Raw genomic sequence first — 24,178 nt, forward strand, 5'->3', positions numbered from 1 at the left:
TGCATAAGTGCTTTCAATCCTAAACTCTCTTTTAGAGCAAGCCAATGAGTTTCCTATAAAACAAGCTAATAGCTATGGTTCTGGGGACAGCTCATCCTAATGAGCCCTCCTGGAAAGCAAAAGAGTCCATGAGGTAGACTTCTGTACCAGTAAGAAAGTGCACTCCTTCGAGTGCATTGCTTGGATGCTATCCTAACAGATCCTGACTTATTAAGCATAAGCACATTCTCCTGCTACTGCACTGAGTATGCAACATAAACCCTCAGTTTCCCATTTAATACACCATCCCGGCAGCTGCAGCATAAGTGACACTCCTTTTTTCCTCAGAATTAGAATGTTTGAAGGAGCCCCAACTAACCAATTCCATCTTCAGGCCACAGGATCACATAGGCCCACAGGAGACCATGACCAACTGATATGTGGGGAATTCATAACCAGGCTGTTCAGGAGGTTTGCCCTCCTCAGAGCAGACAGAAACCATTCTCAATCTCTTAGGATTTTTGTTTTCTTGGCAGAACTAAGCTTCTCACTTCCTCACAGTCCAAATCACTTATAACACAGCAAAATAAGACAACAACACTTCACAGATTGTACATTGCTCATTGTGAAACATTGCTCAGCTTCTATTCATAACGCCTTCTACAGCTCTCTCACATGCTAGGAAAAAAACCCACTAGAATATTTGAGGGAAAAAAACAAATACTGGTAATATTAATTCTTTGAGAGATTCACTTATGCAAGAATTTCCAAAATTAAGGATATAATTTAGTGAAGCACAAGTTACCAAAGCTTCACGAGCTGTGGCAAAATAGAAAAATATTAGTTGCACTAATAAACATAATTTATTTTGCAATGAAATGATGCAGTATTTTCAAACCTAGGATATAAATCTGCATGTTCAGCTGCCCTAGGGAGCAAGTAAGTCTGAAACACTGTGGTTCACTTCGTATCTGGACTGTACCTGGGCACACCACCACACCAGCTCTTCAGAGTGCTGCGCTGATACAGAGTACATGGTACCAGCAGCACAACATGTCTTTCTACAGTGGCTTCCTACAGGACATCACGTCAGGTAAGCTCTTTATCTTCACCTGTCAGGCTCGGTGTTTCTATAGACCCCACAGATCTCTAAAGTACCTACTGTGGATCATCTAAAAAAACACAATAAAAAAATACCTGACAGAATAAAAAAACTGACAGAAGCAGTATGACCACTGTGAGTGACCAGGAAAAAAATGGGGCAACAATAACCTAAGAAAAAGCCCAAGGTCAAGAAATTTTTCTTACAATTGCAACTACAACTTGAATGCTATGGGAAGGCATCGACAATTACATCTAATTACAGCCAGCTTCTCTCTAAAGTAGCTCTCTAGTCACTGAACAAGGAACTGTTCCAACCAACTCAGATGATATTTGATACTCTTTTCTTCTGTAAGGAAATAAGAAAATTGCCAAATCCAGAGATGAATAAAATAAAATTTAAAGTATATTCACACACGTTAACAGGTGCCTCAAGAAGTGAATATATTTCAGAAACACTACTGTCATTTCTTTAACACCTCTCATCTTGGAAAGAAAAATAAGAAACTAATTGACTCAATATTTTGTATGCTACAAAAAAAATCACTCATCCTAGTATTTGCATAACTGCTAGCCTTACCAGATCCTCTTTCAAATCTTTTCCTATTTAGTTTGCTGTCTATACCAGGAAAATTTTCATCTTAAGTTTGACGGAAAAATATTTGGGGGTATCTTGCTTTCATAGAAATGAGATGCCTGCTACATTTTTGGTGCTTTTAAAATGAATTGGTCTTACTGGAAAAACAGAAGGACCACCAAAACAAACAAATGGCTTCTGTGTGGAACAGATTTTTATCTTATTTATCACAGCAAAGCATCAGAGGGCCAGCAACTACTCGGTTGTTTCTATCTATGCAAGAAAAGTCTACATATCTCTCTTCCGGACCATGCTACATTAGTGGACAGTAGGATAGAAGGACTGTTTCATGGAATGACACCTTAAAATTCTGCAAGACATTAATATGCTACAATAGTAAATTATTTTTGATGCTCAGTGGCTGCACCCTCTTCTTCATTAGCTGAGAGGTAGTTTCTTTCAATTTTTGCAGGATTTTCTGGAGCCGCTGCCAAAATTTTGACAGCTAAGTGGCTACCATTCAGAGCAGCACTCACTGGAACAGGCATGCACTGTATCATAAAAGGTCCCATTAGCTGAATTAATGTTGCCAATTGCACAGTAATTCTTGATTCACTTTTTTCAATGAAGTATTAAAGAAGTTGGGTTGTACTGCTCTGCTTTTAAGATCACAACACAGATGTGGTCCTGAAAACTTGATTTCACATCATATACACTAAAAGAGACCACAGGCTACTTTCACTGTAGCTGTACTGAAAAGATCAAGAAATCAGCAAATCTAATGGTAGCCCTGATCACGAAAGCAGTTGAAGAAAACTTTTCAGACTATTATCTTCAATGCATTCAGCTGTCACAGATGACATGGCTGACTGAGCAGCTGCAAAGATTATTGGTAAAACGGTTAAAACTCTTATTGAAACACTGAAATTATGCCATCACTATGCTATTTATATACTATTACTAAAGCATCCCTAATAAAAAAACTTTGTAACAGGTAAGTTATGGTATTTGTTGTTCTGCAGTATTTTCAGCTTAGCAGGAAGCTGATAAAGATTGTTGGGGGTACAGTGACTTATACAGCCCAACATAATTCATCCCCATAAAATGACAGTCCAGGCTTTAACAGTGATTTGGTAGAAGGAACACCCATTAATACAGTGCTACATTTAATTTGAGATGTTGAAGAATAACAGCAAATGCTGTTGTTGCATGCATCTTTAATTTGACCTTGCTATGCAAGTAATAATTGTTTTTTCTTTTTAAATTCATGTTTTTAGAGAGTTGGGAACCACAGCTTAACACAGAATAGTTGAGGTTGGAAGAGACCTTAAAGATCATCTCATTCCAACTCTTGCCATGGAAATTCAACAGCATAAATTGTATATTTGCAACAAAAAATGTGTCACAGATCTGAACAGTACCCTAATTCATTTTTAGCTGCACAGAGCACCTGTTTTAACACCAGTTACGAACATCAGATACACAAAAAGAAAAAATCATTGTTATGATGAAGTTAGCATATGGTATATTATTAATTATCAACCTACATATAAATTTTTTATGCAGTATTTTACTCAGAATTTTTACAGATGCTCATCAGCATTACCTGAGAATGTGACACACAATAACAGATTTATTTGGAAAAATCTACAAGATGAAAGTACTTGTAAGCAAGATGAAGCTAGCACCTCATGGTATAAAAATGATTCCACATTTAGCAAGTCACATTTAACTGCAAAGGCACCCTTCCACCCTGCTTAAAAAAATACATGAAGAAAAACTAGAGAAGATTCTTTGCTACCAACTGCAATTTGACTGCAGAGTTATGTAAATGGGGAAGGTTGAGGGTTTGTTGGATGGTGGTGTGGTGGGTTTGTTTGTTTGGCCTTTTGGGGTCTGTTGGGTTTTTCATAAGAACAGATCTTAGGTGTAAAAAATTAGAAAGGCAACTTCACAGACACACCACTCTCTAGAGAGTGAAACAACCTGCCAGACTCTTGATTTGGCAAGTTTGCTTTCAGACAGATCAATGAGATAATTCAACTTACTCTGCAACTTCATGATCCCTAGAAGCAATATGAGTAAGGAAATGACGAAGCTAGAGTTGCAGGGAGGGCAGACAGCCCTTTCCAGAAGCAAAGTCTTAGATCAGCATAAATTCATCACTAATCATATCACCAGGGGTTGTAATGATTCACTGCACTTTCTACTACAGGTTTCTCTACTTCCCTGCCATTCTCCTCCCCCAAGTCAGGCTTCCACTGTTTCAGTGTGACATGGTTTCATAATATATTTTACAGTAATCCTGGTTTGAAGCATTCCCACACACATACACCACCCTTCACCCCCACATACTCCTCTCCACTGACTCCCAACCCTGGCTGAGCTAAAGCCTGTTCACCCACCTCCTGTTAGCTCCTCAAACAGTTGAAGAAACAGATCAGATTTAAAGACAGCTTCTATGGCAAAGTTTTCTTTTAGGGCTACGTACTCTGATGTGTATTTTACAACACAACAGAAGCAAAACTACTTTTAACTAATCCCATTCTTGTCCTCCTATTACCATCTCTGCTCAGAAAACTCCCTCCAAAAGTGGTCCCAACACAGCATTTAAAAGGTCACCCCTTCCTGTTGGATTATTTCTCATACAGAATAGTACTCCAAGTCTGCTCACTGTGAAGCCAAAGAAATATTTGTACCAACATAGTGCAAGAAGTAACACAGGAGCAGGACAGTGCTATTTTTGGCAACGATACGACCGTAAGAGCACGTCAGCACACAACTTCAAGCCAAATCAGTTCCCTGATCTGGTTCACACCACACTCACTTTGCAGTAAAGAGTGTTACACTGGAAGAAAGAAGAAGGAAGTACCTATCTCTCAGGAACAAGTAAAAAGGAATAGATTAATACCTTAGACTGGTATTACTGAGCATGCTGTATCCTGAAATTAGAGTCTAATATTGCACATCTGACCGATGGCCTAGTTAGTAAAACTTTAAGTAGACAGACTGTTTCTTTATTCTGGAAAATTTTACAGATTTTCAAGTATCTCTTGGTTTTGAAAAATCAATTTCAATATACATGAAACTAGAGAAACAATGAGGTATATAAATTTACAAAGAATACACAAAAATGTATTCTGCATTAGCTTAGACCTTGCTTGCACAATGATTTTGTCTTTAGTGTATAATTATGAAATCAAAGAGAAAAGAAAAAATGTGACTTTTATCAGAAAACTACACTGAAATCGGGTGTAGTACCCTGGTTACAGGGTAAGCAGCTACCAAGCACAGGACAAAATCAACACAAAAAGAGGAACCAAGGGAAGTATAAATCCAAGACAGTGGTCTGCTCAGTACTTTGCAATACAATCCCTACCCTACAGTATTGAACTTCATAACTACTAATTACATCAATATTCATTGAGATGGTATTTCCATTTAATCAGTTTTAATTTTAGATTGAGATATTTTCAGCTTTTTCATTCTTCCTTCTCCCAAGCAAGGATTTTGTCTGAAAAACACAGAAAAAGTCTTGAAGTATTCGGATTGCTGACTGATCTATTTAAATGGCTAAATTTTATTCTTTTTTAAAGAAAACATTGCATATACTTCCTATGAATATGAAAATCCCTCCTCATATTTTGAATGTGCAGTTATTAGTCTTGCCACAAGCCAATTTTGTAAACATGAAAGTCAGATTAATGCAGTGAGCAGTTCCCTTGATTTCTTTTTAAATTCTTTTCTTCTAAAACGTTTCAGATTTTTCAAAGAAAGTAGCACCTAATTTACACATGCATTTACTTTCTTCAGAAGTAATTCTATGGATAAGCACTATAAACAAAATACTATGGAATTATTAAACATAATGGTATGCAATGATATGAATTTACTAATTAAAGCTTTTTCAAATAATTTCTAACTTGATTTGAATATGGAAATTCAGGGCTACAAATGGACATAGACTTCTTATTTATAAAAATAACTGTATGATTTCCACCTGAAAACTTAGATTGAGGCCGCTCAGACCTCAAGTTAATCGACACGTTGTTAGTCACGGTATTTTTCACTGATCGAGAAACCAGGTTACACAACCTGCTGTGGCAGCACAGGATATATATTGTTCTATATCTGCATGAAGTCCTTGCCTTGTTACTAGCAGGGCTGCCTTTCCCCCCCCCTCTTCCTCTCCTCCCCCCACCCGTGTTTCTAAGTATAGTGACAGCCTCATCAGGGTTTACTAGTAGCAGCGCAAGCTCAGTGAAAACCTGGGAAATCTAACTGGAAACACGAGAGAGAGCTTTATTTGGCAGTGCTAAAAAAACCTGGGGACAAATGGCCAAGCGGCGGTGGAAGTGCAGGCTGCACAATCAATAGGCAGAGAGCTGGATAGAGGCTCCCTTCGCTGCCGGATCGACAATCGACAGCTGAGAGACTATTTTTTGCAATGGTTGACTAAATATGGTCAGGGAAGAGAGAGGCACAAGAGAGCCTGTTTGCCTGGGAGTGCATGTTTCAAATGCTTAGCTGCCTATAAAGCCGTAACAGTTTTGCTCGTGCCCTCTAAGTGGGAAATACGGTTAGTGTCTTCTGTAGTGTGTCTGCGGGAGCCCTGACCTCGCTAGCAGACTTGACCTCTGAAGATGGAAAGTAGCTTCACCACAGACCTGCCTACAGTTAAGCCTGGAAACATAACCTCAAGCAAGAAAAGATGCAGTGCAATATCTAAGGAACTAGAAGAAACCAATATTTGCCGGGGGAGGGGGGAGACGATCGCTATTTTTTGGTGCCTTTTTTTAATTTTTTTTTTGAAGCAACTCCAACTTTTGGGGGCTTCGTTTTGGTCTTTTGTTGAGTTTTTATTTTTCTTTTTGGCTGTGATTATTTTCATCTGACAGTGGGCTAAGTTCACCTTCCCTTGGCTTCCTAGCATCTATCCTTGGAGTCTTAACTCTCAGTCCAGCAGACATAAGGTATAATTTCTATACAACATCATCCATATTTTAGCATTCAAAGAAAGGTAGAAGGTGCCAATTAGGCACCCATCTTCATGCTTTTTTTTTCCTTTTAAGTTTTATCTATTTAAGGTGGTGAGGTACTGTATGCACCGACATTCGCCCCCCCTTGCCTCCCCCTCCCATGTAACGAAGAGCTGATTCAGCGAATAGAGTGAGAGAGCACTCAGGATGAGATGGCTGCTGCTGATGTGTCTCTAGGTCATTACCTCTCTTCCAACTGCAAATGCTGCATGATACTAAGCTTACAGGTAACAGAACATCAGGAGACCTGCATTATTCTGCACGTTTAAAGGATGCCTATGACTTTCTGCATGTGTATCTTATTTACTAGAATGTTTTTCTTATTGTTATATTAATCCCTCTACTCTGGGAACAGCTTAATTTTGAGTGTGTTAAAGTACCAAGCATTTGTAGTGTAAAGAGCAGGTTGAAAGAAAACGTTAGTCCAAATTTCATAGCAAAAAAGAAAAAAAAGAAACAAACCCCAACTTGCTTGGTAGGTAAAATTCATTTTAAAGAAGATAAACTAATAAATTGCAATGCCATTAACTGGTTGTTCATTTCAGTGAAATATATTCTTATCTTCCTATGCACAACTAAAAAAATTACCAACTTTAAAAAGAAAACCTAATAAACAGTGTAGTAGAGCAATGCTGAGTTCTCAAATAGGTCTAAGCAAAATTTTCAAGGTGCTTTATCTCAGATGTACATGAAAACAACCTACTTAAAAACTAGAATGTGACTGCTGTGATTCTAATGCTGCATTGCTGATTCTCCTTGTAGTACTGGGCTAGCTACTGCTACACTCTGATTTGCTCTCTATCAGCTGCACTAGGTTTTTGTCATGAGCTGCAGAAATTCTTACTTCCTCTGCTCTCAGCTTTCCTTATGACTATTACAGTAACTAATTCTTAAGCTTATTTCAAGTTTACCTTCTGATGCTGTAAAGACAAAGTTTACTCTTTACCGTAACCCCAATCAAGTCCTGAAATACAAATTAAGCAACTATAAGCTATATCAGACAGTCCCTTAGAAGTCAAAGCCATACTGTACATCAAATATTTAACTACCATTCCAAAACAAGTCGCACAGAATCTTACGAATCTTAGGAGTTTGTTTCTTTTGGTTTGTTTGTTCAGGGTTAATTTTTTTAGTTGTCATAAATATTTCAAGTGTGGACAAGACTTTGACTGAAGCAGGTGAGTGCCAGTTTTAAAAAACGAGAAAAGATGCTTGCAGAAGTGTTGAATAGGTATTAGCTTTCACATGTGACCTTCGGCCTAACAATCCAAATCCTGTCACAGCAGTTATTGGTTGTTTTCTTAATTCAATGTCATCATCTTTATGATAAGCAGGATCAATGGTGACATGTGCTTTTGTGTTTGGTCTATGTTTGTTTTGTTTTGTTTTTTTAAACCACTTTGAAATACAGTGTAACTAAGTACAAACCTGCAAAGAGTTTGCAGAATACCGGATAGGATGCAAAAAGCATATAAGTGGGATTTGGGGTAAGAAAATAAGTTTACAACTGCCATTTTAGACAAGTCTATGCTTCCCTTCAGGACACTGAGGATGCAAACTGTACCCCAGCATGAAAATCTGCCAGAAGACCTGGGAGGAAGTTGAAGCTTTTTACACTGGACTACAACTAAAAATTCCAAGAAAAGACGTTGCAAAGCTACCAGCCATTCAACTCCTCTCCACTTAAAACACGATCACTTAGAACAAACAGCAAGAGACTGAAAAAATATGGAAAGGTACTTCTAACATCAATGTCATCCCAAAACAATGAACTGTAACCAGCTATAAGACACTGTGCAGGTAAATTGCATTGCAAAGTTCAGTTAGTACAGTAAGTTTATTTTCTATCATCAGTTAATCATAACGTCGTTCTTCCAAAGAATTGTCAGCATGAGTTTTACCTAATGACAGCAAGAGAATTCAGCAAAATACTTTTCAGGTTCATCAGACAGGCAGTCGAGCAACTCTATGTGTACCTGCTCAGAGCACATACTTCTTTATGTACCCATATGAACATACAATGCTATGGAATGTAAAGAAGTATGTATTTTTGGCAGGCAAGGAACGACCAGTAAGAGGAAACTAAACAGCTGCTGGAAGAAACAGGTTTCCCTCTTGTTTGAATGACATTCATGTGACAAACTGGCCTGCTAAGGGTCAGCTGGTATTGCCAAAATAACTCATACTTGTTAGTAACAAATCACAAACCATTAAATTAAGTGACTATAAAAGTGGCTAGGAAGAATTGTTAACAGCTGATAAGCAGAATATCAGTTGCAAACAGAATTCAAAACAAGGCTGGAAACGTCATCTTGAAATGCACCAATTAAGACTGCAGCGTAGCTGTAAAACTTATCATTACCAGTACTCCTCACTTAATAGATCCTAAAGTAAACTTAAAAGACTGATTCTCAAAATGTATCTCATCAAAAACAAACTACTGTTCTAGTAATCACAGCCTGTTCTGTGTATCTCAGATGGTAGTACTTAAATTTGCATCTACCATAGAATATTTAATCCACAGGTTGCAACTGAGACAAGTATTAGCAGCTGAGAAATCATAGCTGTGATTTAGAGAAAATAATAGCCAAAATAACTGAGTATAATAACTTCTGCAATTTAATAAGACTTAAGTTAGAATTTTCTCCAAATCAGCACTTATTATGCTCAGTGAGCTCTTCGATACAAAGTGCAGTGTCAGGTTTAGCACAAAGTGACAATACAGAGATTTCTAGGCCACAGTTGCTAGTCAGCAGATTAAAGCTATTGACAGATTCCTAAATGAAAACACAAATGACAACTACAATCTCAAAGGTAAGTTTTCTTAAACATTATTTTCAAATAAGCTGCATTTATTTTAAATCCAAATTTTAGAAAATTGGCCATGAAAATATGACTTCATAACATCCAGAAAATTGTAAGAACTACATGAGAAATAGTTCTGCAACTGTTTCAAGTTCTAAAAGTGGTATTAATTAAAATATACTGGTGCATATCATCCCTAATTAAAGACACACAACATCAAATTCAGGAACAAGGAAAAAATACGAGGAAAGAACTCCCTGTTCATCAATCCAGCCATTCCTATTCATGACAGCAACCTTCTAAAAGCAGTTATTAAATAGGATATGTCCATCATACATAGGCACATTTGGCCCAGATTAAAGATTCTAACTGTACTCCTCTGCTTACTTAAATGTTTGGAAGGAAAAAAACAAACAAACAAGAAAAACAAACAAAGGCAATGTATGATTTTTAGATGGGGATATTATTTTTAAATACTCACATAATTCTCAAATAGCTAGTAATATATATAGCCTGATATTTTTAACACCTGAAACTACATATAATACAAGAAGAAACATTATCTTATCTGAACCACTATCTTATCTGCTTAAGAAAGAAAAATATCAATATGTGTTTTAAAGCTATTTCTCTTACAAGCAGATATTTTGACATGAAAGCTACAGTATCTTAACATCTAAATTAAAACCTGATTTTTAGTGTGAAACAAATCAAATTGCAGTAGCTTTTCTGAATAGAGGAATGCTACTGAACTTGATTACAATCACAGAATCAATCTGGTATTACTAAAAGCTTCATTGAGGGGTTAATTGCTAAGCGCTTAGTTCTTTTCCTAAAGAGTTTGTGTGCTCAGCACCGATTGATTTGGCTTCCACTACATAATGAGACCAATTTTTTTAACAGCTTAAATTTTTTTTGAAAGGGTTTTGGTAACTATTTGTCATACCATGCTCTTTCTTGTATAACATTGCACTGCTATGCCGTAACAAAATGACAGTTCAGAGTGACACAGAAGTTAAAATTATATGTTGACATTGCTTCCTGCTAGTTCATGTGAGCATATCTCTAAGAATACATATCCAGTCACTCTAAAATGTCACATCCATCACTTAGATCAGCTGTTCAATTTTAACTGAGCACACGTTGAACTTTGGGCATCTGCTGACACAGTTGTAACTCAAACATTTCAACTGTGTGACTGACAGGGATAACAGATGCTGACATTATCAAATGCTACACGGCTTTTTTTCCACAGCCGTTTTTTGTCCCGATATGGCCAGTACATGAAACTGTATTGCCATCCAAAAGTGCACTTGAGCAGCTGTATCTGTAAAACAGTTCCTCTATAACTGGTAAAAATAGAAACTCATTTTATAGCCATCTTAATGCTTAAGTCCAAGTGACACACCTGCTATGTTTCTATTAGGATACACGGCGTTGGGAATATATTTACATAAATCTTCTCACCAGCATCAGACTATGCAACAAACAGATGTAGACTACCCTAGACATACTCATTACAAGCGAATGGTTTGAACTAAGGTTGTCCCCTACTTTCCCCTGTAGTCAAAGCTCAGAAAGAATTCAATATATGATGGGTGGGGAAAAAAAAAGCTATGCGAGCACTCACAAATGTATTAAGGACCTCAATTTAGAAGGAATCAGATGCAACTTCAGACAGTTCTTTAAAAGCTGTATTTTTCTGGCATTGAGCGTTTTTACATATACTATCAGAGCAAAAAAAAATAAATTTATCCTGCTGTATTATATAATCATTCCTAAAAAGTTAATACTAACCAGAGATATAGCAATGGAATTGAAAGCACTTGACATTTATACTTGTGCTAACCAACTACAGCATAAAAGCAGCTGCAAAAGGGAACCTGCCAAAAAATGAATGGGGGGGAGTGTGGGGGGAAAACTGAAACCTTCTTCCCCAGCGAAGTTTAACATAAAGAAGTAAGGGAGCTCTACATGATTAGAAATTTTAAGACTTCAGTTTCTAATCTAATCTAAAATTTCATTATTGCAGATAGGAAAAAGTTAAAACTGTAATTTTCATTTGAGACTCATCCAAAGATCCTCAAGGAAATACTCAAGGATGGAACAAATCTATACAGGTCTTTCTGGTATACAGTTTTTCATTTTGCCATCTCCAAATTAGTGAAAGAGTTAAAAATTTGCATTGACAACAAATTGTGTAACACAGAAGAAAGCCACATGTTCTTTGTGAACTGTTCATGTGCTTAAAAACGTGTTACTGAATTATAAGCTCCCTGCACTCCAATGCTTTGCTAAAGCTGGTAAAATGGAACCAAATCACCTCTTCAATGGATTTGGTCCCCTTCAACCAGCTGTAGCTATGCATTGATCACTACAGGATTTCTTATATTTTTAAAACTGGACACAAAGCCTGCTCAGAATAATTATGTAGTCCTCTCTGCAGTTCAGTTCAAGTATTCTAGACAGCCTGAAGACAGAAGGTAACAAGGAGTGTAGCAAATTCTGTATTCTAAGATTTCAAGTCTGTATTTGTTTTTATGTTTACATTCAGTGAAAATTCATCTCTTAAAACATTTATAAAGAAGATAGGTAAGCAGTGAAATAAACACATTTTCCAATGATTTATTGTCTCTTGAATTTTTCCTCTGGTGCCCTTTGCAGCAAAACTGATTAAAAAAAAAAACAAACAAAAAGCCCAGCAAAACGAAACGATCACGAACAGTACTGATAGGGTAGATCTATTTTATGGGCACCCCTCTTTTCCTTCCACTCCCCCCCCTTTTTTTAACTGAGGGAGGAAACTCTGCAGGGTAGAAACTGCATTTGCCATCTTGTACATGTCGGGCATATTATTTACTATTTAAAGATAATAAATTTGTCACTGACCTCAACAGCTACAGGCTAATCTGCCATCTAATTATAGGTCTGCTCATGGAGGTTATATTCTTTCTCCAAACCAACTTGAACAAAAGTATTCTTTCAAAGCATTTTCTGACATAATACTTTAATAAGAGGTTTTAGAAACACGCTTTTTGCACTCAGCTTCAAATAAGTTTAACCTACACACTTACTGTCAGAACTGCAAATACAAAAGCAAAAAAACATTTTGACTGGTTTAGAAAATAATTGTACAACTCTAGTTACCTCACAACTTGTCTCTGAGGACCTCCATGACAACACAGCATGCGAGTCCTGGAGACACTCATTAACACTAAGCAGAGGTGAGAAACCCCACCTCTCAATTAAATCGCTACAGTTAGAAATTGCACTGCCAACCCGTTCAAACCATCTGCAAATCTAAAAACAAGTAAGGATCTCCTAAATAGTAAGAAGACCACGGGGAAAACTTATAATTCTATTTTAAACCACGGTCTCCTACTCGTCAGTTTATGAACATAAAGATGCTTGCTATTGGAGAGCAATACATGAGATCTGCACCTTACTCCGGGATTTTAATTTTTTAATTTAAAGTCCAGCAGAATTTATTGCTCTGAGAACTGACTGTACACGTGTGAAGTCAGGTCAGCTAAGAGCAGCCTCTATTTAAGACCCTAGCTGCAGAGTGAATAGAGCTCTCTTCACAAGATACAATGCAAATGTAAAACTAACTGGGACAACGGATATAAAATACGCCTACACTTCACAGTCATGTCTTCAGCTCAAAAATCTGAAGTCACAGGTATGCAAACAGATCAAACATAAGCAAGAGATGATAACATGGTAAAAATATCCAATCTCTACAGTATTTTCAAATTTTATTCTCCTTTTTTCTGTCTGAAAAAAATGTCATTAACACCGAAGAGGCAAAATCTGTCAAGTTTTGAGGTTCACAGTACTGTGAAAAAAATCCAAAATAAATGCACTTTTAATATGACTGACTCAGTTAAAAATCACGAACAAGAAACCACGTATTAAATAAAAATCTAACTTCCCCACATTCCATTTAAAATTTCTTTTCAGCTCTATCTCATGCACAAGTTTAAAGCTACCTACAGCACGAAGTAACATTTATTCTACATTTTAACCATTATACAGTAGCATGAAAAACAGATGCTTCAGTACCAATTCACAGGGTACAAAAAGAAACAAAATAAGAAAAGGAAAAATATTCTAGCAAGAATAGGATGCTCTCCAAAATACACTATACCTTGACTTCTGGAAAACACTGCCAAACTATCATGGAAGATTACGTGCTGAGTAAAATCTAACCTATTTGACATAAATTGCTATCTTTCTTATCGTATTTATCAAATATTCAAATGTTTAAAATAGAATATATTTGTTTTGATATGAAAAACGAAAAACACTGGAATACTCTTCTCAGCATAATTTGTGGTTGGTTTTTTTCTTGGACATCTATATCCCTACTGTTCATAAATGTAAGAATTCAGGCAAAAAGAGGTTTTGCACTAAAAATGAAATTGGTTCCAAGTACCTATTTGACATACACTGTAAAAAATACTACAGAAATCTATTTCACTTAATTGTGGTATCCATGCACTTAAAACTTTTATAAAATAACATAGACAATAACATAATATCTTCATATATTTATGAAGATTCCCCATACATATATGGGGAATTTAGTGCACTGTATCCATATAAAGCACCACATCCGGGAGCCACAAAAACTCCAGTTTAGGTGGAGCAGGAAAGCTTAGATTAGGAAAAATAGGTCCTTAAGTAAGGTTTCAAGCAGAATTTGTTATGTACTGTTTGTGATCCATAGCAGCTACAAGCTGAAGTTCAAGGGGTTATTTTTAACAGTGTTTTAAACAGTTTGTGCTTAGTACATTTAACAGATGAGTAAAAGCCATTGTTCTGTATCAGATTAGGAAAACAGAGGCAAATATAAAACCTTCGGTTTCATTCAGAAACAGGTGAGTGGTAGAACTACAGAATCCACAATGAAACTAATAAATGTCACTAAAGTCTTGAAGAATATAAAACTCCACTTCTAAATGAATTAAACTCTTACAATGATTTTTGGTTGCGGGAGAGAAATCAAACTACATTTATTTTGGTTTCGTTTTCAGACATTTCTTCCCAGGCTGATGTCTGACACTGTGAGCATTACATATTTTACATGAAACTACTACTTCTGTGATGTAGTACATTGCATACAATGTGTACAACATTCTCTTTCTGCACGCTTCAGAAATGCTCAGATGGAACTGCAACCAAAAAAGAATATTAAATATCAAGTGAAACCCTATGTGTGGGGGGAACTCACACATGGTACAAATCACTAATACTGGAAATATTTTCTTATACTTCCAATAAAAACTTTTGTAAAGGAGAGAAGATTCTGGGGAAAACTGCACTATGCCTCACATCTACCAACCATCAAACTGACCCAGTGTGAACTACAACTTGGATCCCTCCATCAAAGGAGCAATTGGCCACCCCTAAAACACTCACTCACAGAAAAATCTTCACACCTGTGAAGAACAATTTTTTTCCCATACAATTTTCCTGCACCTCATATTGGATCGTGGTCACACAAACCAACTACCACAAGAGTTGAAGAAAAGCACTGCACAAAAACAAAAAAAAAACCCACCTAGGTAGCTGAGACAAGAAACAGTGCTCTTGGCTAATGCTGTTACATAAATAAGAAGAATTCACATTAAGTGAAGAAGTTACCAAGTCAGACTTGAAAGAATTGTCTTTTGAATGCCAAAAGTATGCTCTCTTCACTTGGTCCTTGACATGTTCTCCTGAAGACCCTTTATGAGTACTGTAGAAAGTGGTAAACACATTTCTTGGTCCTATCAACACTTCCAACCACTACTTCTACTTTGGGAAGTGCAATTACATTCCATATGCATATATAAATATTCACATTTACTGCTTAACTATCAGCCTTGATAGCAATGTTCTAAGAGATTAACTCAGATTTTTATCCTATACACTAATATGGGTGCAATTTATACTAATTTACAACTTTATTTGTCCAACTTCACTCGATTGAAAACTAGAATTTAGTAGTAAACAAGTAAACACACATTTCTTTTTGTGTCAACTATACTGAATCCTCCATCACCGTATGATAAATTATTATTGAAGTCTTGCTAGAATGACAGCTTTGAAAAATACTATTTATCCACAATGTAATAAACAACCATGTCTCAGTTTAATGAGACAGAAATGTTTGCTAAGGAGGGAAGGACAGGAGAAAGAAAACCCAAACTCCTCCTTCTGAGTAATTATGACTTTGAAATTAAGAGGTTCCGGTCGAAAAGGTGTGGAAGAGAAAATAACAGCTCTTTACTAAATATGTATATATATATATATATATGTATATATGTATGTGTGCAACGCAACAGAACAAGCACCAGCTCCGTTACCGAACCCCCACCAAAACAACTGCGTGCTCGCCGTCCCTCGGCGCAGTTATAACCACCCCCAGCAGGGGGCGCCCCGGGAGGTGGGGTTGCGGTGCCTTACTCACAGCCACCAGGGGGCGCTGCTGCCCCTCCGGGAGGGGCAGGTGAGGGGGGGAACCCAGGGAGCGCTTTGCCGACCTCCAGACGGGCCCACACGGCAAAAGGCGGATCTCAGTCCCAGCAGCTGGTCTGAGACCCTGAGGAGAGCACCCCCCACAAGGACTATCCTGCTGTATCCCAGAGTGGAGGTGGTTGGAAGCCCGTCCGAGCACCCCCCACAAGGACTATCCTGCTGTATCCCAGAGTGAGGGTGGTTGGAAGCCCCTCCGCAGACAGCGCCAGCCCCAGGCAGTCCACGCCGGGCCCGGGGCTGTGGAGGCGGCAGCTGACAAGGGATGGAGGTGCCAGTCCGTCCAGTGAAAAAAAGCAGGGAGACCAGGAGACCAACGAGAACTCCTTTGGTCTTCAGCAGCAACCAGTAGGCGTCCAGGCAGCAGGCAGAGGTGAAACCGGGACCTCTCTCGGGGCTCGAAGAAGCCAGTGACCCGTCCAAAAAAAATGAACCCAGAGCTCTTCCTCCCCACACTGCTCCCCGAGTCCGCGCAAAAGTCAAAGTCTCACCCCCAGAGGAAAAAAACCTGATCTCTCCCTTCTCCCCAACATTGGATACAGGGGGGATGGAGTTTCCCTTATGCAATTTAGCTGGTGTGCTGAGGTTATTTAGCATTTCAATGAAGTGGCTGTGAAGTCCCAGACTCGCCTAACAATGGAGTCTTAGCTTACTAGCAAGAAGCGGTTGGTATAGGAAAATTCACTAGGAAAAAATAAAAAAGTATAAAGCTATGACAAACCAGCAACACAACTATTCCATTAAGTTCTACCTACGCAATAGTTTTTTAAAGCTACCCTAACTGAAGATTGAATGTAGACATATAGTATGCCGCTAGCATAAAACAAACTATGCCTTAAAACAAACTTTTTCAGTTGAGTTGCTATATAAAAGCTAAAATAGGAACTTCCTTCTATACATACTTGTAAGAAAATGTAATTAACTGTTTCTTATCTGTCAAGTACAATTTAATGCAACAATCCTCAGATCGCTTTGTAACTGTGTGGTATGCTTAATAATTACTCACAAATAAGTATTCCTAAAAACCTCAAATCCCTTTGCCAATTCCAATATTCAAGAAGGGAAACATTTTTATAAATCTTATCTCAAGATTCCATCTTTAAGATCTTACTTCATAACTTACCAAAACTTTTATTGGCCAAATTTTACAGCCATGACAAGAAATTCCCCAGGAATTTGGAGTTACCTGAATACAGCATTAAACTGAGCAGACTAGTAGCTTCATTCTGGTAACAGCATCCAAGTATTAGAAAGATGCACAGCTAAGTAACATCAACATTTTAGAAATACAACTACATAGATGTAAAGAATACTACAAAGATGAAAGAATACCACAGTTCTACCTTCATGTGCACTTGGTTTCCTTTTACAAATGATAAAGAATAATCTTAAAAAGAAATCTTTACCTAGGGTTTCCTCTTAGGGCAGCATGGTGAAGAGCATTAAACCCATTGTTGTTGGTGATAGTAACATCTGCTCCAGCTTCTAACAGTACAGCAAGGATGTCATCACGCTTTTTACTTATCGCATCATGAAGTGGAGTGTCACCTTCAGAATCCTAAAACCAGAAATAATTTACATCAATTTTTGCATGCATCCACATTAAAAAAAAATGCTAATATCACTAGGAAAACAGACACAAAACAGCTCTTCAAGACCTGAAAATGTTGTTATACTGCAGAGTTCAGAGCAAGCTGCTTCTTGTCTTGCTCTAGTTTTGGAAATGCTTCAGTGCGTAACCCTACCTTGGGCTCCAGAATTCTACAGCTACACTGCGGCCAGAACTACGCTTTCCATCCGACAGTACTAAACACACTGGTGTAGATATTGACTTCTCCATGCCTCATATCCAGATGCCCATATTACAATTTATGCCCTAGACTAACAGTGAGAAGACACATCCATTTAAGCTTATTTGCAGCTATTAAGGCAAAATCTCTACATTTATGCTTCCAGTAAAATTCTTGCACCATATAAGTCAGGAAGCCTTTTGTCACCAACACTGAGTCAGCTGCAAACTGACTAACACAGAAACTGAACATTTTAGCAATACACTAGTACAAAAACAAATCTTTACAGTAAGAATCGAAAACTGCCAAAGAAAAAGTGCCAGAATATGGAAATACTTGAACCAGCATGAACCAGTTTGCCAAAACTTAGTTATGTAGCTTTGTAGCTTTTATTTGGTTTAATTGATCATATTTTCTGAATTTATTGTTAACAGACTAATATTTACACAGTGAATTAACTGGAGGAGTAGAATGTTGGCCATTTAAATTCCAGTCATGCCTCAGTCTGAATTACCTGTGCTCTCATCAACCAAATCAATCACCTATTCACACTTGCACATCACAGTTCCTCAGCACACATGTAGAATCTGAAAGTGCAGTCTTATCAATGACAATTATATTTTCCAGATGGAGCACCATAGCACCATTCTATTGAATTTTTCAATTCCAACAAAACTCTATAATTTAAAGCCAGGAAAATCCACTCATACATCATTAAGCGATATGCAGTCACCCTTTACTGGCCTCAGCACATCAGATTCCTTATTATATTTACTGTTCAATAAATACTAAATAGGGTCTGGATGGACATAAAGTTCAACTTCAGCACTTAAAGAGTCAGGTGAAAACAGATAAATAAGCAATCACTATATTCACTAATTTCTAGAAGGTTTTTGCTCATCTTCTTTTATGTGCATATACAGCTTCAAAAAAAATCTCTGATTGTGGACATGGCAAAACAAGGAGGTAATGTGTTATTACTGCATATCTGTATTTGCCCAGGCCGCCATTAGACCTGTTTTTTCCTGATGCAAACCTCTTCAAACTTACCCATTCTCATTAGTTTTACTAATGCAGAGGATGCAGCTGCATTCAGCTCATGCAGAGCATGGATACCTGCTTATTTGACAGCACATTTCCACTCTACCTTCTCAACAGGACATTGCACTTCTGTTTCAGCTTCCACCACATTCATTATAGATAAAACTACCTGTGAAATATGGTACTTGAGATCCTATGCATGAGGGCTTTCTAGATAAAAAGCTAAACATTTAAAAGAATCCGGCTAAATAGTTATTAATCATAGGTCAATTTGGGGAAAAAAATAAAAGGCTTCTTTTAATGAAACATTCCACCATATCATCAACCTGCTAAACTGTAGTTTGCAGAAGGAGCAAGTAGTTGTGGGTTTTGATATAGGAGGAATTAATCTGGATGGAAAGTTAACAATTACAATGTGAAAATACCAGTTAACATCAACTGGCTAGAATACATCAGGTGCCAATCTAACTATCAAGAAAAGAAACAGATCTAATAACAGTTGATCCCCACCTTGGGGTAGAGGTTGAGACAGACAACTTTACAAGGTCTGTTCCTTTCAACTCCACTTTCCATAATTTTTCTATCACCTACATGGAGCGAATCATAAAATTCAGCAGCCGCAAAGTGAACTCACATTAAAATTTACTTTACCTGGAGACTGGGATGGCAGCCGAAGTCCAGTAAAGTCTTCACAACTTGCAGATGACCTTTGTTGACAGCAATATGGAGCGGAGTCTGCCTGCGCTTGTTGCGAGCATTCAGATCAGCACTGCCTCGGTGCAACACCTCAATCACAGCACCCTCATCACCAAAGGCTGCATGGTGGACGGCCCTGTCTCCATCTTTGTCCTGAGGCAGAAACATTCAGGTGTGTATATTTCACATTTCCTTTGCATTTAAATAAGAAGGTGAATTTAAACTGAACAATTGCACATATTTATTCAAAAAGAAAAATTAGACAACCATACCACCCATCAAAATACGTAATTAAAATCACTGCTCAAATCACAATAGAGGATAAAGAATCTGTTCCTATATACATATACATATTCTACGACATATAATATTCTACACCATATACAACAATTGCCCTGAATCTTTGTGTGATGTGCTCATCAAACTCAAACCAATTCATTTGGGTTTCTATTACAAAACAACCACTGTCAAAAAAAGCCCAAATCAAAACCACCAAAAAAAATCCACAAACAAAATCCAACCCCCAAACAGTATTACAGTCAGGGTAGTCCTTCCTGTAACCCAGGAGCTGTTACAGATTCCAAATCATGGTGTAAGACATGAGAATTGCCTTGTTCATACAACTAAGTTAATATTTATTAGGGTTTATTGTATGTGTCTTAGTTTTCTCTTCCACCTTTTCCAAAGAAAATTTGTAACTGATGCTGAAATTAAATAGAACCTCTGATTCTATGATGATAATTAAAACTCTAATTCAGTTTGTTTCAGTTTCATCCAAACTGAGGATTAAGGTATGAAAGTAATAAATTTGTCAGTTTGGGTTATTTTAACATTCATAAAAGTTGACTGTACATGAAACATTTTAGAATATTAATCAAGTGATTTCAGCATTAATGATGGTACACAAAAGCTAAAAGTAAAAATCAAAGCTATACAACAGGTTTCAATGAAGTAACTTCCATAAGCTAGTTTCTAACTGATTATTTGTGCACAGTTTAATATTATTATGCATTTGTAGGATTCAATTTTGAAAACAGAGAAACACTGAAAATTTTAAGATAAAATCAAAGCTGGTCAAAAATCACAGCTCTCTTGAGTAAGCTTAGGTTCTCTTATCAATTTGCTTCTTCAACAATATCTTTTAAAAGTACTTTTTATTATGTATAACACATTTCTAATATATTTTACATCAGTGCAAAAATTAATAGCTCTTAGCATAAACTGTATTTGCACAATTACAAGTTACCAATGAGACCAGTCACAGAATTTAAAATGGTGGAAGAGGACTTATCACCTAATTATCAAATTTATGTTTTTGAAAACATGGATATAGTTTTCAAGATGGTCAGGGCAATATGTAGCAGTTTCAACAGCTTTTGAAAAGATACTTTTATGCCTTCCAAATCAACTCATGCCACCAAATTGTCTTCTCAGATAGCAGGATTCCTTCTCAGGTTCATCTAACATGAACAAACAGTCAAAAGAAGCCAAAGCTTGCCCATTTGGAAGGGGAAAGGATTAGAAATGGGAACTTCTCTGGATTTTTCATCTGGTTATAAGGATCAATATGAGGTGAACTTTACCAAGAGTGTGACAGTAATGCTAAACTGCTACAACATTTGTATTTACAGAGCACTTGGTTTCACAGGTACATGGTAAGTTGTCTTTTCATATTTGCAGTCTGCAAAGTACACAGATATTTACTGATGAAACCCCATATAATTATTGAATATTTTAGTTTTAACATATTCCAATTTTGAGACACAAACCCCTGACTTTTATTAAATCATAATGTACAGAATTCCTACTTCAATGAGCAGAGGTCCAAAATTGTGCAGGCTTTTTTTTTAGCTCAGCATCAAAACAAATAGTCTAAGGAGCTACAAATAGTCTAAGGAGCTAAATCCCACTACGTAGTTACTACACAGTAGCATTAATACACCTAGAAAAAGCTACCAACTAGTTAATCATCTCTCCTAAGACTTATATTTAGATATAAATCAAAATATTAAAAACACTGTATTTCTATACATGCCAACAATATAATGTTGTCGGTACTGTCAATATAGTATCTGATATCTATTAATTTCCGCAGACTAGAAGGCTATAAATTTTTATTATGCACTATCTACATCAAGCTTTTTGAGCTGTCAGTAACAAACTGTTTTCTGACTAAACAGAGGCCACTTGTATTCTACATTAAGCCCTCAGAGACACAAACACTGAGGAGACAACAACATGAGGGCACCCCCAGAAAACGTAATCATGAACATAAATACACTGCAGTAATGACTATAAGTGTAAATATATTCAACTCAGCTATAAAGCAAGGAAAGTAAGGATTTTTATCCATTGCTTTCACACCACAGACCACAACAGTGAAGAAAACAGGCTAAATTATTGCTCTCTCCTTAATGTAACGGCTCTGCTGAGTCTTTGCATGACAACTTATAAACAGTTGATATTTTTAATGCCTGAAAAATATAACTATTAATCTCATAATATTATGTAAATTATTAATATTATAATATCTAGAGCAATTATATAATTGAGTGGGAATACCATCTTCACTTAAGCAACACAAAGTTACACGAAAAAGGCTTGAAAATTCAAATAAAATCCTTGGCAATTTTTTTTAATGCTAGTGTTATGGTGCTTCATGAAGCAAACATGAACTCTTCACAATTCCAGTGCTAGCAGATTACCAGGTGTATTGTCTTGACACTATTTAAGCAGTGCTTCTTCCTCCCTCCCTAATTCTTCTAACCCTTCCTTATACCAAGAAGAAAGCATTTGATTAACATGGCAGCTCTGAATACCACAGTACAGATGAAAAGCAGTTTAGTCTAATTTTAATAGTATATGCTATGTACTGCAGAGAAAGCACTACTTCTATCTAAAATAAAGCTACTTCACAAAAATCTGACCACAGTAAGTATGTACTGCATTGAATCTAACCCATCTTTAGAACTTGGTAGAAAAATCTTTATAAAGTAATGGTGTATCTGTGAATATAAAAATAATTTTAGTTCCAAGAATTACATCATTGCTTCATTTATGTTTTTACATTTTATAACTTCTGTATATCAAATACAATATAATGCCAAATGCCCAAGAATGTAACGTTATTTTTCTGTTATGCAAACAATAACTGGGCATACAATTAGTTTCTTAGCATTCTGTTAGGCTTCAATTTTTAGTCTTAGAAAATCAAATTTGACAGATCCTTCTTGTGCTTCACAAGAAATGGTTGCAATGTCAGTGACATTTCAACATGTAAATAAGTTAGTCAAAATCAATTCAAAATGCAAATATCACAGTAGGCCGACAGATAATTCTTATAAACAATAATTCTAAAACACCTAAACAAGAGAAACCCTTCAATTTTCAGTGAAGTTAAAAAAGAAAAGGCACTGAAAACCTGGAAGCAGAGTTTTCAGTTTGTACTCAAAGATACTGCTATTACTTTCTGCTTAAACTTGCCTTAGTTAAGAACTCAGAGTGTTCTCCTAACTGGACGCTGTATATAAGAAGCACAGCAAGCATCTGAAGATGCAGCATCTGACAACAGCTTTTTCCCGCAGTGCTACAGAATTAGATACCAACCCTTTACAATACCATTAGTAGGAGTCTAATTTGGGAACACAATCACAGTAATAAAATCAGGGTTTCACTCTCACCGACATTTAAAAAGAAGGCAAGTCCACTAGAATTGCTATGTACGTAACCAAGTTTAAAGTTTAAGGACACACAAAGTATATTTTGAAGTATTTAGGTTACCTCTGCCTCTACATCCACGTTCTGTTTCAGAAGCAACTTCAGAATGTCGACATGGCCGTTCTGACTAGCAGCTTGCATAGCTGTGTGTCCAGCACACTGCCCGTTCACCTGGAAGTGTATCAGTACTCGGAGGTAAGTTGTAAGACACACAAATACTCACAACACTGTCTAGCAGTACAAAACTTAAAGCAACAGCATACATATCACAGAATCGAATGAACAATCTTTAGCTGCCTTTCTAGCACATACAGATGATGGTCTAGGTCTTCTCTATTTCATTTTTAGATTGAAGGAAAGAAGAAAAAACGGATTTATTTCAAACATTAAGACATTAATGATAATCAGATTAAAAACTTTCATCTTTGGGCTACTGTAAAGGCAAGATTTTTGAGAACAGGTCTGAGATTTATACCAGTCCTCTGCTCCACAGTACATTTAACTTCATTGTCTAATTTATGGCAACAGGAATCAGTCAGAACAAAATACTGTGTTTTGCATAATCTTTACAAATCAGTCCTCAGAACTGAAGAAGTCTCTTATCTGCAAGAATTACTACTGCTGTAGTGAGAAAAATACCTGATTGTGACTTTAAAATCTGAATTCCCTGAATCAAGTCCTGTAATTATTAAGCATTTTCTTTTAGACTCTTCAACACTAGGTGATTAGACAAGTTGGTAAAAAGAATCTGACAGAGAACAGATTAGATGATCTACCTTGTGAGTTAATAAAACATGATGAAAACTCACAACAGCAGCATAAAAAAAAAAATCCCCCCAAATCTACCCTCCTTCTATCCCCCTTGAAACAAAAGAATTTGAAGATCCCTCACTAATGGTGAGTGAGTGGTT

At 36.8% G+C, this 24,178-nt stretch overlaps 1 protein-coding gene and 1 long non-coding RNA gene across 2 annotated transcripts in view; one reads left to right on the forward strand and one right to left on the reverse strand.

Moving 5' to 3' along the window:
* The window catches only part of MIB1 (mindbomb E3 ubiquitin protein ligase 1), a 73,553-nt gene that overhangs the window by 20,970 nt on the left and 28,405 nt on the right, over positions 1-24,178 (reverse strand). The window contains 3 exon segments of the mRNA XM_032678674.1: positions 17,430-17,581; positions 19,506-19,703; positions 23,331-23,438. Of these exon segments, the coding sequence (XP_032534565.1) occupies positions 17,430-17,581; positions 19,506-19,703; positions 23,331-23,438 (458 nt within the window).
* LOC116782271 lies at positions 6,012-9,521 on the forward strand. The gene is made up of 3 exons (XR_004355192.1): positions 6,012-6,630; positions 6,730-6,923; positions 8,238-9,521. It is a non-coding gene; the product is annotated as an uncharacterized LOC116782271 (long non-coding RNA).

Source organism: Chiroxiphia lanceolata, chromosome 1, assembly GCF_009829145.1.
Source record: "Chiroxiphia lanceolata isolate bChiLan1 chromosome 1, bChiLan1.pri, whole genome shotgun sequence".
NCBI classification, from domain to species: Eukaryota; Metazoa; Chordata; class Aves; order Passeriformes; family Pipridae; genus Chiroxiphia; species Chiroxiphia lanceolata.